This window comes from Astatotilapia calliptera, chromosome 12, assembly GCF_964374335.1.
Source record: "Astatotilapia calliptera chromosome 12, fAstCal68.1, whole genome shotgun sequence".
Lineage (NCBI taxonomy): Eukaryota > Metazoa > Chordata > Actinopteri > Cichliformes > Cichlidae > Astatotilapia > Astatotilapia calliptera.
In genome coordinates, this window is record NC_137433.1 from 6,581,991 (window position 1) to 6,597,455 (window position 15,465).

General features: G+C 40.8%; 1 protein-coding gene and 1 long non-coding RNA gene across 2 annotated transcripts; one reads left to right on the forward strand and one right to left on the reverse strand.

Annotated features, from left to right (window-relative positions):
- Nucleotides 1–756: 756 nt before the first annotated feature.
- Nucleotides 757–6,098, reverse strand: ch25hl3 (cholesterol 25-hydroxylase like 3). Its single transcript, XM_026187775.2, has 2 exons — nucleotides 5,520–6,098; nucleotides 757–1,809 (listed from the first exon to the last, which is right to left on the reverse strand). Exons 1-2 carry the CDS (start codon nucleotides 5,957–5,959, stop codon nucleotides 1,434–1,436), a joined length of 816 nt encoding a protein of 271 aa, XP_026043560.2. The 5' UTR covers nucleotides 5,960–6,098; the 3' UTR covers nucleotides 757–1,433.
- LOC145432483 (uncharacterized) lies at nucleotides 6,000–6,339 on the forward strand. Its single transcript, XR_013912783.1, has 2 exons — nucleotides 6,000–6,140; nucleotides 6,224–6,339. It is a non-coding gene; the product is annotated as an uncharacterized LOC145432483 (long non-coding RNA).
- The last annotated feature ends 9,126 nt before the right edge of the window (nucleotides 6,340–15,465 follow it).

Consider the following 15,465-nt stretch of genomic DNA (forward strand, 5'->3'; position numbering starts at 1 on the left):
CTTGTTTGAGGTGACCAAATACTTATTTTCCACCCTAATTTACGGATAAATTCTTTACAAATCCTACCATGTGAATTCATGGATTTTTTTTTCACATTCTGTCTCTCACAGTTGAAGTGTACCTCTGGTGCAAATTACTGACCTCTGTCATCATTTTAAGTGGGGGAACTTGCACAATCGGTGGCTGACTAAATACTTTTTTGCCCCACTGTAGGCACCAAGGAACCGTGTTAGCAGAGCATATAACTGATTACTGAAAGGCTCAAAATGTGCTATACAAATGACTAACCGCAGCAGCACGGTGGAAACATGAGCCTGAGGCAAAAAAACCCGGTCTGTGTCCTGCTTTCATTCACTACAGCAGTCGGGCAGATTTCCAACACAACTTTACAATCACTCATAAACAGGTCCTGAATGTAACAGGAAAAATAAAATATATAGGTGTCTAACTAAGCCTACTTAAAATATATGCCTTTTCCTCACAAAATAGCTGATCTGTCTAAAGATTTTCAGTCTAAATGCATTTAGAGTTCAAAAAACAAAGCTTGCACTTGAATTTGCTCTGCCTGGACTGGTTTACTTGTTTCAGTTTAGTTTTTAATTAAGTTTTCTGTTTTGGATGTGGGGGATCTGAAATGTGTCCAGATCTCCTCGCCGTGATTGTTATCCGCTGTACAATAACAATATACTGGCCACATTAAAAAGCCCGAGCTTAAAGTATTAAACTGATGAACTGTAAAATGAGATTCACTGTACTGGGTTGTATAAACAGGTCTTTGTTTCGGATTCACTCCTCCAAAGTAACAAAGTCACTCTGAGTTTATGAGAATATGTGGGGGTGGGGGTGGGGTGCATTTTCAGTTGCATGAAACATGTCTCGCTTCAGCATAACTACAATGGCTCATTGTTTTTTTCCCCAAGGTAAAGGTGATCTGATTTCCTGTCCATAGCTCAGTTTATAAGTTCTGAAACAAGCCAGCAGGGGGCAGGCTCCTCTTGTTGCATAAAGACTTGTAGTTGCATGGCACAGTGTCTGTAAACAGTCTTTGGCTCCATTGCTCTGTAACCAGAGCAAATGCTTTCTTGATGACTTTACTGACCCAGCTCATTTTGTATGTGATTGAGTCATAAAGAAGGATGAATCAGGGTACACCGGCTGGAGTAGTCAGCATCCGGTGGTGCTTAGTTTCACAATCAGCTCCAGTCTCTGACAGTCCCTGAAAGCTCTGGCGACAAAGGTGAAAATGCTGGGGGTCTTCACTTACAGCCTACGATACAGTGGTTACATACATAAGGTATCAGTTGTGATTGTATTGTATTATTGATTGCGACATGTGTAGTAATAAATGAGCGAATAGTGAGATTACACGTTAACATCAGCCAAAAGATAACATCCTTCATTGAATCTGAGAAAAAAAAATGCAACAGGCTTGTCACTGTGGACGTGAATTCAGCACCGATGCGCGATACGTCCCAAAGAGGTGGTCCCAGTGCGTGAAGAGAGGGGCGTAATTTATGATTTGCAAACTGTGGTGTGCGTGGTGGTGGGGGGCTCCTCCCAGACAGGGCAGCAGTCTGTGCAGAGCCCAGGGCAGGTCGTAGCCGCAGTGGTCCTCCACGGCAAGCCAGGTGTTGATGAGGTGGAAGAGGGCCTCGCTGAGAGGGTGACATCCCACCATCCAGGCGCTGCTCAGAGACAGCAACAGTAGAGACAACAGCTCGGCCGAGCTGCAGTCCTGAGCTGCCAGAGCGAAGGGAGTGTGGTGCTGGTGGTGCATCTGGTGGATGTTGCGGTACAGCCAGGAAACTCTAAGGATGAAAACCCACACACCGATTATGGTTACAGTGGTGCTGTAATGGAAAATTACTGGAAAGCAGTGGCGGAGCGGGGGGGTGGGGGGGTGGCATGCTGGGCTTAAGCCCGGGTTGTTTTGTCAGAAGCCCGGGGTCTTTTGGAGTGTAATTTTTTCATAGTTAGATGCCTGGCTGACAACTGTATAAAGCAAAAAAATACGCACAATATTCAAAGCACATAGTGCACACATAGTGCACACTGTGCACTATGTGAATTTACGACTGTGCGTAAATCCCCCCTAATATTAGTATGATCCGAGCTCAGGCACTAAGCGGGGGAGCTGCTGCCTGCGAGTGCGCTGTTGGAGAAACAGAGCCAGGCAGACAGAGGAGAACTGAAGTTTGACCAGGTACCAAAGCAAATCATTCATCCTGTACAAATAATGTAAATATGACGGTGTATCACGAAAGATTGATGTTAAACTGATCACTTGACCCATATTACGTTACTTGCTCTTCAAGTGAATCAACAAATGGCGAAATGAAAAGCCGAACAACAACAATGCTGTTTCTTTAGAGAGTCTTAGCTTACACGTGTGTTTATTTCATATTTTCAGTTGTTACCCTCCACGACTAAATAAATCGGTTTCAGTAATGTACTGATATATAAGAATGGACATAAGGAGCTTCTTTCAAAGAAAAAACTCAGGTAGTATTTTATATATTATGCTTTGTATGTTGTTCAGTATATTTCTATGCAAAACAACTGTACCCTCAAACACAATAATAACATGGACTGAACCACCACTCACAACCACTAGCACTTTATATAGCCTCTGTAGAAACTATCTACACCCTCACTTATCTTAACTGCACTACTGTATAGCTCTGTGTAAATAATCATTCTGTACATTCGATAATCTTTAATCCTACAACTGTTTACAACTTGCATAGTTCCCATTTCTGTATAGCTGTATATCCCAGATTCTGTAAAGTTATTTATTTCATATTCTGTATAGTTTTTCATATTTATATCCTGTTCATATCCTGTACATAGCTCGTACTCACTACAGCCTGTACATACTTATAGTTATAGAATATTCACAACATACTTCATACTGTGTACATTATAACATACCATAATAGACCCATTTCTGTAATATACTCACATATCTATATTATTGCTAATATATATTGTAATATATCTATATCACTAAAGCACTTCTGGATGGATGCAAACTGCATTTCGTTGCCCTGTACCTGTGCATGTGCAATGACAATAAAGTTGAATTCTATTCTATTCTATTCTAAAACAAGAGGAACTTCAATACACAGCAGTATATCCACAGTTGAAACCAGATATTTACATACACTTTATGGAAAATACAAGAACATTTTTTTTACTGTACAACATCAATTTAGAGTAAACTTGTTTTGTTTTGGATAAATAAATATTGAAATATCTTTTGGATTAGTTAAATGTCAGAATAAAGAGAGACAGAGCTGTCTATTTTTTTATCACTTTCATCAAATTTAAGAGTACATATACACTAAGTTTATTGTTAATTAACAAGAAAACTCCAGACGATTCCATTCTGAGCTGAAGAAGCTTCTGATAGGTTCGTAGAGTCCATGTGAGTAAATTGGTGGCACAGCTGTGGATGCATATAAGGCAAAACACAGAGCCTGTTTCTTTGAAATGGGAAAATTAAGAGATGTCAACCAAAACACCAGGAACAGAACTGTGGAGCTCCATAAGTGTGGCTCAAGTTTGAATACAATTTGGTGCCATTTACAATTAAGAAATACAGATAGTTTCTCTCTTTACTCTTAAAGTTAACAAATATGTTTTTTATATTTATCAATCTAAAAAAAATTAACATTTAGTCTGATTTGAGGTTACAATTAAAAAAGTGTTTGTGTTTTGATCTGAAGAGTTTGTAAATATCTGGTTTCAACTGTATATTTGATGATTGTCAGCACAAAGAGGGAGAGAGAGGAACAGAGAGGGAGAGAGAGGAGAATGAGGACAGAACAGAGATGAACAAGAGCAGGTGAGACACACGTGTTAGTCAAATGGTTGTTTACAAAAAGTATCACCGTATCATAGGTACTCATGTATCTCGTACCTAGTGTTTCTTTTTAGGTTTGTTATTTTTCAAATTCTACATTTATTAAGTTATGCAGGCTTGTTTGCACAACAAGGCTAAATAATTATATAAACTTTTCTCAATCTAAATAGTGGACTTTGGTAGAATTAAAAAATAAGTGTAGTGCGGGTCTATGAAGATTTTTAGTGCTACTATCATCTAGTTCTGATTCTGGTTCTGTCTTGGTTAAGTGCTCAGTAGTCCTGATTTTGAACTGGTGTAGTCCTGTTTTAATTCTGGATCAGTTCTGGGTCTGGTTGAATTGGGGTTTAGTCCTCGTGTCTTGATGCAGCCCTGATTTTGTTCTGCCTTGCTGCTTAATTAAAAAACTAGTTTAAGGTGTCCTGCACATGTGATATATATTTTTCCCTATATGAAGTCATTTCTTTTTGAACAAAACTCAAAACAGAGCCTATTAATCTTTCAGTCATTTCTACACCCCCCCCCCCCCCCCAAAAAAAAAAAAAAAATCCCACATGCATACTACCCTTTAGGGCTAAGCCCCTGGTGTTTCAAATGTCTGGCTCCGCCTCTGCTGGAAAGTTCTCAGAAGTCAGAATTATATAATATCTACAGACAAAAACAGAAAACGAGTGCTACTGGTACTTTAACTGGCACTGTTAGAGCCAGTGTTACAGCTATTAGCCGCACAAGTGATTTATCAAGGGCAAAGATCAGGAACCCAACACTGATTTTATATTGGAATGATGTGAATAAAGATACTGTTACTGGGAAGCTGGAGTTCATGCTTGACACTTCTGGCGAAGTGGTTTACATTCTTTCTAACGCAAGAAAATCCTTTGTAGGACAAAAAAACCGAAATCAGTCCTTAAAATGTACATGCGTAACAAGTATCAGCAGCGGACTCTCTTGTTTTCTCTCTGGTCTGCTGTTTAAAAGGTCAGAAAATAGAGCAAGTGCAATCATATAAATATCTCAGGACCGTAATAAACGTAAAACTGAATTGTGATTAAAATTGCAAATCGGTCTGCAAAAAGGGTCACCAGCACCTTTACTGCCTCAGGAAACTTGCTCGTTTCCACATTGAACAATTTGAACTTTGTTTTATCGTTCTTTTATTGAGTCCGTTTTATCTTTTGTTTGGTGCCATGGTTCGGTCAGACCTCTGTTACAGAGGAAAACTCACTGAATCAGATAGTGAGATGGTCCAGTCGTCTGATAGGTGAGTCACAGCCATGTTTAGCCTCCCTGTACTCTAAACAGGTAAGGATGGCTTTATCAATTATTAAAAATGGTTCCCGTCCTCTATAGGGTGAATTTTCAGCTTCTTCCCTCGGGACGGAGCTGTTATGTTTTATTTGATTCTTGTCTAATAAAAAAAAAACATGTGTCTGTCAGGTTACAATAGGTGTGTGTGTTTTGTGAAGGGATGCCAAATGTTATCATTTCTGTGTAAAGCACATTTCAAAAATAATTAAAGCGTTAAGCAGCAGCAGACTGGTGCAGACAAACCCTCAGGACCTCACAAGCAGCCCGCTGGACCGAATGTCTTCTTTTAAACCCGGGTTCATGTTGGGGGAGGAAGGAAGCCCAACAAATGCGCGTGCTGCTCACCTGTGCATGACGTAGTGCCACATGAAGAAGAGCATGTCAAAAAGCAGCAGGCATGCCACCACCTCCACGCAGAGCTGCCAGCAGCTGGGGGCCACATCAGGTAACTTGAGGTTTATTAGGGTGTTGAAGAGCGCAGTGACGGGCAGGACCACGGTCACGTATTTATACAAAACCCTGCAGAAACACTCTAACCATCGGCTCAGAGACGGCGGCGGACCCGAGCCCGCGGTCATCCTCCATGACCGAACCCGCTGACAGACGCTCCCCAGCGCATCCAGCGCGAGGAAAGGTACGCAGAGCAGCACGTGCGCCAGGAACGCAAAAGACGCGGGCAGGTACGGTGAGCGGAGCACGTCCTCCTGTCCGCTCTTCACATACTCCCACAGCCCCAGGAGGACAGGCGCCTGTGCCTCTCCATACTCAGTGCAGGGTACGACCATCACGACCTTCTAACCATAGTCTCGTCCTCTACATCCTCTCATGCGTGCGGCCGTTTTGACCAGATGCTCTAAAAGGATCTGTATCCTCCTTTAAATGTTTTTCTTCCCGGAGAAGTAACTTAGAGCTGCTCCACAGGGAGAGACACGATGCTGTGGGTGGAGCTTCGTTTCTTGTGAAAAGGTGAAGTAAATCCTCAGATTTCAGTGCTGGGATTAAAGGGGAATTCTGAGACAGGACTGTCACTTTTTCTTTTTTTTTCCCAGCCATCCACTCCTCCGATGACGCCCGCTGCGGTGGCTGCTGGTGGCTTCACTGTGCGCACATGGCTCTCAGGGTCTATAAATGTGCACCGACAGGAATAAAAACGATTTATTTTCTTGTTTTTCCTTTTTTCATACCTTCTCAAGAGCGTGTTCTCGTTACGCATATTTAGACTTGAGGTGCTTTATGTAACGGTGGAATGTGATTTTGATTTAACATATGTGTTATTCTGGGCTTGTTCAAAATCACTACCCTTTCAGCTTGTTCGTGGCCAAAAGTGGCCACCAACAGATTAGGTCTGTAATTTTTATTATTTTTATGTTTTGTTTTGTTTTTTGCCATTTTTTCTGCATAAAGCTTTTAAGTAACTTCATTTCTTTTTTAAATTCAATTCAATTCAATTCAATTCAATTCAATTCAATTCAATTCAATTTTATTTATATAGCGCCAAATCACAACAAAAGTCGCCTCAAGGCGCTTCATAGATACAGAGAAAAACCCAACAATCATATGACCCCCTATGAGCAAGCACTTTGGCGACAGTGGGAAGGAAAAACTCCCTTTTAACAGGAAGAAACCTCCGGCAGAAACAGGCTCAGGGAGGGGCGGGGCCATCTGCTGCGACCGGTTGGGATGAGAGAAGGAAGACAGGATAGAAGACATGCTGTGGAAGAGAGACAGAGGTTAATAACAGCTATAATTCAATGCAGAGAGGTCTGTTAACACATAGTGAGTGAGAAAGGTGACTGGAAAGGAAAAACTCAATGCATCATGGGAATCCCCGGCAGCCTACGTCTATTGCAGCATAACTAAGGGAGGATTCAGGGTCACCTGGTCCAGCCCTAACTATATGCTTTAGCAAAAAGGAAAGTTTTAAGCCTAATCTTGAAAGTAGAGATAGTGTCTGTCTCCTGAATCCAAACTGGAAGCTGGTTCCACAGAAGAGGGGCCTGAAAACTGAAGGCTCTGCCTCCCATTCTACTTTTAATTACTCTAGGAACAACAAGTAGGCCTGCAGAGCGAGAGCGAAGTGCTCTAATAGGGTGATATGGTACTACAAGGTCATTAAGATAAGATGGGGCCTGATTATTTAAGACCTTCTATGTGAGGAGCAGGATTTTGAATTCAATTCTGGATTTAACAGGAAGCCAATGAAGGGAAGCCAAAACAGGAGAAATATGCGCTCTCTTTCTAGTCCCTGTCAGGACTCTTGCTGCAGCATTTTGGATTAGTTGAAGGCTTTTCAGTGAGTTTTTTGGACTTCCTGATAATAATGAATTACAGTCGTCCAGCCTGGAAGTAATAAATGCATGAACTAGTTTTTCAGCGTCACTCTGAGACAGGATATTTCTAATTTTAGAGATGTTGCGCAAATGGAGGAAAGCAGTCTTACATATTTGTTTAATATGTGCATTGAAGGACATGTCCTGGTCAAAAATGACTCCAAAGTTCCTCACAGCGTTACTGGAGGCCAAGGTAATGCCATCCAGAGTAAGAATCTGCTTAGATACCATATTTCTAGGCTTTTCAGGGCCGAGTACAATAACCTCAGTTTTATCTGAATTAAGAAGCAGAAAGTTAGCGGCCATCCAGGTCTTTATGTCTTTAAGACATTCCTGCACTTTAACTAATTGGTGTGTGTTATCTGGCTTCATGGATAGATAGAGCTGTGTGTCATCTGCATAGCAGTGAGAATGTATGCTATGTCTTCTAATGATACTGCCTAGGGGAAGCATGTATAATGTAAACAGAATTGGTCCTAGCACTGAACCCTGTGGAACTCCATCATTAACCTCAGTGTGTGAAGAGGACTCTCCATTTACATGCACAAACTGGAGTCTATTAGATAGATATGATACAAACCACTGCAGTGCAGTACCTGTAATACCTACAGCATGTTCTAATCGCTCTATTAGAATATTATGGTCAACAGTATCGAATGCTGCACTGAGGTCTAGCAGGACAAGCACAGAGATGAGTCCACTGTCAGAGGCCATAAGAAGATCATTTGTAACCTTCACTAAAGCTGTTTCTGTGCTGTGATGAGCTCTGAAACCTGACTGAAACTCTTCAAATAAACCATTCCTCTGCAGATGATCTGTTAGCTGTTTGACAACTACTCTTTCAAGGATGTTTGATATGAAAGGAAGGTTGGAGATTGGCCTATAATTAGCTAAGACTGCTGGGTCTAGAGATGCTTTTTGAGTAAAGGTTTAACTACAGCCAGCTTGAAGGCCTGTGGTACATAGCCGATCATTAGAGATAGGTTGATCATATTTAAGATCGAAGAATTAATTAATGGCAGGACTTCTTTGAGCAGTTTTGTAGGAATGGGGTCTAAAAGACACGTTGATGGTTTGGAGGAAGTAATTATTGAAGTTAACTCAGAAAGATCAATTGGAGAAAAAGAGTCTAACTTAACATCAATGGTACTAAGAGTAGCTGTAGATAATATTACATCTGTGGGATGATTATTGGTAATTTTTTCTCTAATGATAAAAATTTTATTTGTGAAGAAGTTCATGAAGTCATTACTAGTTAACGTTAAAGGGATTGTTGGCTCAAAAGAGCTCTGACTTTTTGTCAGCCTGGCTACAGTGCTGAAGAGGAACCTGGGGTTGTTCTTATTTTCTTCAATCAGTGATGAATAGTAAGATGTTCTGGCTTTGCGGAGGGCTTTCTTATACAGCAGCAAACTATTTCTCCAGGCTAAATGATGATCTTCTAAATTTGTGACACGCCATTTCCTCTCCAGATTACGAGTCATCTGCTTTAGGGTACGTGTTTGAGAATTATACCACGGAGTCAGGTACTTCTGATTTGAGGCCTTAGTTTTCACAGGAGCTACAGTATCCAGAGTCGTACGTAGTGAGGAGGTGAAATTATTAACAAGATGATCGACCTCTGTTGGGGTAGCGTTCAGATAGCTGCTCTGCTCTGTGTTGGTACAGGGCATTGAAGATGATAACAGTGGGTGGATTATATTCTTAAACTTAGTTACAGCGCTTTCAGAAAGACATCTACTTTGATAAAGTCTACTCTCCACTGCTGTGTAATCAATTATTGTAAATGTAAATGTTATCAGGAAATGATCAGACAGGAGAGGGTTTTCAGGAAACACTGTTAAATGTTCAGTTTCTATGCCATATGTTAAAACAAGATCTAGAGTGTGATTAAAGTGGTGGGTGGGTTCTTTTACATTTTGAGAGAAACCAATCGAGTCTAATAACAGATTAAATGCCATGTTGAGGCTGTCATTTTTAGCATCTACATGGATGTTAAAATCACCCACAATAATTATTTTATCTGAGCTCAGAACTAAATTAGATATAAAGTCTGAGAAATCAGACAGAAACTCTGTGTAAGGCCCAGGTGGACGATAGATGATAACAAGTAAGACTGGTTTCTGAGTTTTACAGCTGGGGTGGACGATGTTAAGCATCAGGCTTTCAAGTGAATTAAAAGTCTGTCTAGGTCTTTCATTAATTAATAGGCTGGTGTGAAAAATTGCTGCCACACCGCCCCCTCGGCCTGTGCTTCGAGGTTTCTGGTAGTTAGAATGACTCGGGGGTGTTGATTCATTTAAACTAACATAATCATCCTGCTGCAACCAGGTTTCTGTAAGACAGAGTAAATCGATTTGTTGATCAATTATTAAGTCATGTACTAACAGAGACTTGGAGGAGAGAGACCTAATATTTAATAATCCACATTTCACTGTTTTACTCTTTGGTTCAGATGTGGATACTGTATTGTTCTTTCTTTGTAATTGTTTATGTTTAAGTTGTTTGTTGCTGGTTTTTAGTTTGTTTTTTGTCTTTTTGGAAGCTGACACAGTCTCTATGGAGATGGGTTTTTTTGGGGGGGGGGGGGGGGTAGCAGGAGGAGATAAGCTGCAGAGAGGCGTGTAAGACTGCACGCCTCTCTGCCTGACATTATAATTATAATAATTATTTATAATTATTTAACTCATTCACTGCCATTGACGTCTATAGCCGTCAATGGCAGTGCATGAGTCAATGGGTTTAACTCATTCACTGCCAATGCCTGGCAGTGAATGAGTTAATAAATATAAAATAATTATTACTTTTTAAATTTTAACCCTTTAAACACCAGTTTGTTTGTCCATTGCACCAGCTGGAAGATAACCTCAAATCTCGCAATTTTATATAATTGCATTGCTACTGAAATTTCTTGTATTATTAATAGTAGAGTCTGGGGCATGTAATTGATTCTCATCAACATTGATTATAATGGATTGTTATTTTTGTGCAGAGAGAGCAAAAACATAAAAACTCCCTCTCAGCTTGTTCGTGGCCAAAAATGGCCACCCCTTGTTTACGTTTACAAAATGCTATAAAATTCATATATTAAGAAAAATTTCCACCTTTTTTTGACTTGATTTTTTAGATTAGCATCAGTGCTGTTCATCAAGACCAAAATTTCAATTAAATCCATAATTGTAACCCTTTAAATACCAGTTAGATCACATAATTTTAATGATTTACATAGGGATAAAAGCATAAAATCCCCATTTTTTTTTCTAAATAATACATGCAAACTGATTTATTTTCTAACCATGATGGAGGTTAGATGCATAGCAATAATTAAAAGTATCAATGAGTTTTATGCATCTTTGGTTTTTTTTGCAGTAACAGAAAAACAAAAAAATCCCTCTCAGCTTGTTCGTGGCCAAAAATGGCCACCCCCTGTTTATTGTTTCCTGTTTCCCCTGTGCCAGTTTTCATTTGAGGAGTGACCAAGAGTTTGTCCTCGGAGCTCCTCCGTCAGTTGGAGTCTGAACCCCTTTCCCTTTTTTACTTCCTGAGAACTTCCAGTGTTGTCATCCAACATGCTATATATTGCTTTATTCTGGTTTAGGCTCACATCTCCACTTCATCTATAATCCTCCAATCCTCACACCTTTGCCTCCCGTGCAGGTTTGTAAGGGTGCACAGCAGCTAAAAGATCTCCTTTGTTATAAAAAAGTCAAAAGTATATCTCAGGCTGCTAGTGCAGGGAACTGCATACAGGGTGACATCTGGTTTGATACCAGTGGGTACTGGATTGTAGAGCAGTCTCTCTTCAGTGGGACCCACATGGTTTTCCTTTCATGAGGGATCCACTCAGTCACCGGCTCCTCGGTCTCAGAAAATGCTCCTATGTTCTTTTCCATCAGCTGCTCGGCCTCCACCTCCATGCCCCCAAACCCCAATCCTCCCCCAAAGAAGAGGATTCACACACTGGCTAGTACTCATCTTAAGATAAGATAAGATAACTCTTTATTGTCATTGCACAGTCATACATAGTACAGTAGTACAATGAAATTGGAAAAACTGTCCTACGTCGGCACTACATATAACACAACACGACACGATATGACACATCACAACGTAACAAACAACACAACACAGTATATTAACTTAGTATAAAAAAGAAGAATAAGTGTATGTGTATTGCACACTGTTATTATTGCACATTAATTATTATTGCACCTTGTTATAAATATAAATATTATTGTTATCGTTTTAAACATTGTTACCTCCCCCTAAAAAGTCCAGGGAGGTATCCAGTCAGGTCAACTATTTACATTGATCAGGGCTATTGCCCTGTTGTAAAAGCTGTCCTTGAGTCTATTTGTTCGGGACCTCAGCAGCCTGAACCTCCTGCCAGACGGCAGCAGCTTAAACACCCCGTGTCCTGGGTGTGTGCAGTCCCGTAGGATGCTGCGTGCCCTCTTGAGACAGCGAGTGCTGTACAGGTCCTTCAGGGAGGGAAGAGGATGTCCAATGATTTTTTGGGCCATGTTGATGACCCTCTGGAGTGCCTTTCTGTGTGCTGTGGTGCAGCTGGAGAACCACACACCGATGCAATATGTCAGCACACTTTCAATGGAGCAGCGGTAGAAGACGGTCAGCAGCTCCTTCTTCAGGTCCATTTTTCTGAGGATTCTCAGAAAGTGGAGACGCTGTTGGGCCTTCTTTAAGACCGCAGAGGTGTTAGAGCTCCATTGGAGGTCTGTGTCTATGTGCACACCCAGAAACTTGAAACTGGAGACCCTTTCCACGCACTCCCCGTTGATGCTGACAGGCTGCAGCTCGGACTTCCTCCTTCTGAAGTCAACTACCAGTTCTTTTGTTTTGGTGGTATTGAGGTCCAGGTTGTTGTCTGCACACCAATCTGACAGCCTCTGAACTTCAGCTCTGTATGCAGTCTCATCTCCCCCTGAGATGAGCCCCACCACAGTGGTATCATCTGCAAACTTGATGACTGTGTTGTCTGGGTGGGAACTAACACAGTCATGTGTGTACAGAGTGTACAGTAGGGGACTCAGTACACAGCCTTGTGGAGAGCCTTCAGTGGTGATGCAGTCAGCCTCTTTGGAGATTGTCCCCTCATCTTCTGGAGAGGAAGTTTCTTCATCTTGGGCAGATGTCTCTTCTTCAAGGGCAGAGCACTGCTTGCTGTCCTTGCTCTCTGACCAGATCATATAGACAGTGCTTGAAGCAGTGATGACCTTCTTGCCATATGGCCAGAATAAATGATCTGGAAGCTGTTAGGCTTACTTACAGCAGTAGCTCTGTCTGCACCTGCAGAAACTCCAGGACACGTTTACAAACAGTGTTTGTCGTTGTTTGTGCTGCAGCTGCAGCTTTGAACTCTACAAAGTGTCCTGTAATTAGGTTTCTTTTTTGGTTTTTGGTTTTTTAGAGTTATTTTGGGTATGGCATCTTTTTATGAAAAATACAAGAGTAAAAGTGCTTTTAACATGTGCTTCAAAGCTAAGTTTGACTGGGAACCTCAAAGCTCAATAGCCTGCATCCACAGAAATTCACTGCAGCCTATGTAATGTTTGATGCGTCATTATTTATTCCAGTCTACGTCAAAATTGTTTCATTATTTTGGTCCATTGGAGTGTGGTAAGCCATCAAATGCCGCTACTAGAAACTCGGAATATTACATGAAATTGCTTGCTTGGCCAAAAATGGGTAAATGATGTAATTTGGTAAAAAAAAAAAAAACATTAAAAACTACAATTTTCATGTGTTGAGTTTAGAATAAAAGCAATTTTACCTAAACCGCATGTTATAGTACTGTCAATAACAAGGAATCAAAAAAGGTGGTTATAATGGGTTTCAATTGGCCAAAAATGGCCACGATAGAGTCAAGAGGAACAATTTGGTGTATAGTGAATATTATTGACATTATTAAAGGAGGGAAACCCTCACAAAAAACGGATAGAGCTGTGGAGCAGCCAAGGGAATAGACTGAATTAAAAATTACCTCACTAAAATATAATTTATTATACAAAAACAGTTAAAAGTGTAAAAGGAATTAAAACAACCCTGGCCAGGGAAAACACACAATAAAAATCAATAAAACACAAACATTAAAAGTCCAGTGGCGTCCGCCACGGCGTAAAAGTCACTAAAAGTTAAAAATCCAGCCAATCAGAGCAGAAGGGGAAACCCGGCGGCGTCCTCGCCGTCCTATCAGTGTCTCTGCTTCGGCGTGCCCGGATGGGCAGAGCTCTTAATTCTGCCCGCCGCTTTCCTGTAGCACGCCAATCGGCACCAGCCCGTCTCGCCGTGGGAGGTAGGGCGCTGTCCCGCTGCCACTGATTCCCCACCGTAGCGTGATCTGGCCTCGTTGTTATTCCAGCAGCAGAACAGCTCCCTCCGCTTCTCTGCTCGCTGGCGTCGTATGCTCTCCCACGTATAAAGTAGTGATGGAGCTTTACTTAAACATTTCTTCAGCAAATCTACAACACAGAGGCTTCTTCACATTCACACTTTGTGACATAACAGCGGTCCTCTCCAAAGCAAGTGTTCCTCAAACAGTCCTTTGGAATTCAATTCAAAATACAAATCTGTGTATATAAAAGCCATTGTGACTTGTTTCTAAGCTTTGATTCTTTTGGGGAAAGAAAATAAAAAGAGAAGGAAAATAAAAGGGAAAAAGAGCCTGCATTTTAAAGCCTCATTAGTGTGGTTCCCATGTAATTCACCCCCGCCTCATCGAGCAACTAAATGTCACTCCTTTCTCCTTCCCTGGAACTTACACAAAACTTGATTTTTATTCTAGAAGACTCTTTAACCCTCCGCTGCATAGCGTTGCCCTGAGGCAACAAACCACATGTTCATGCCTTACACTGGCCCTTCAAAAAACAAAACAAAACAACCTTTTTTTTTTTTCTTCAAATAATGCTACCGGGCACATCTCTTTCCAATAAAATGATGAGTTGAAGGTGGTGTGACTTTCTGCAAGCTGCACTACGAGCGACATCTCCATTAGGAGGCAAGATAAAGATCACAATTTTACATGTTTATAGTGAAATAAATGTATATAAAAATACTTGTATGTGCATGAATATGTTAAGAAGCATATTTGAATGTTTGTTCTACTTTTTAAAATGTATTTATACAGCAAAACTGTTAATTTTCATTCGTTGCCTCAAGGCAACACTGTGCAGTTAGCCTATTTTTTTTCAGGCAATATAATGCATCTGCATATGTGTGTAGAGATGTGTTTGGGTGTATTTATATAATCATAGTCAATGTTTTTTACTTTACAATCTACTCATAATTACAGGACATGAATGTAAAAACCTTTTATGGAAGGAAACTGCACTTTCTGTCCTCAGAAAGTGAGGGCAGTGAGCTTTCAGGGAGTGACAGTGAAGTAGTGGATCCCTGAATCAGGTTTGAGGGACACTTAGGAGCTCAGGGGTCAGTTGGTAAAGTAACTGTGTCTGTGGTCGTGTATTACTTATTGTTGTTGGGGCACAAATTTGTTTACACACTCACATTGTGCGGTCTCGCAAATTGTAACACAGCAAAATCTCCAGTGTTAAATTAACACTAGAGAGTGTCTATATGGGTCCACTCCTCTGAGTGTTAAATACAACACTGTTGAGTGTTAAATGAACACTTTTGACAGTGTTATATTTTTAAAAGTAACCTAGTCACTTTTGAAGATTAACAATGACTGACACTGAGCAGTGCTGAAAATAACTCAAAATGTTAGAAATATTCCAGTTGTGATGGGAAGGGCCAGGATAAGTCTCCAGGAAATGAATGTAAGTTAATGTAATGTCCCCAAAAGGGATGGAAACACAACATGTGTGTGTGTGTTTGCGCACGATCATGGGGTTAGGGTCAAATGTTTGATGTATTTTGTCAAATTGTGTCAAATGTTATGATTGATATATTATTAGGGGCCCTAAAGCTCCCCCAAAATAAGG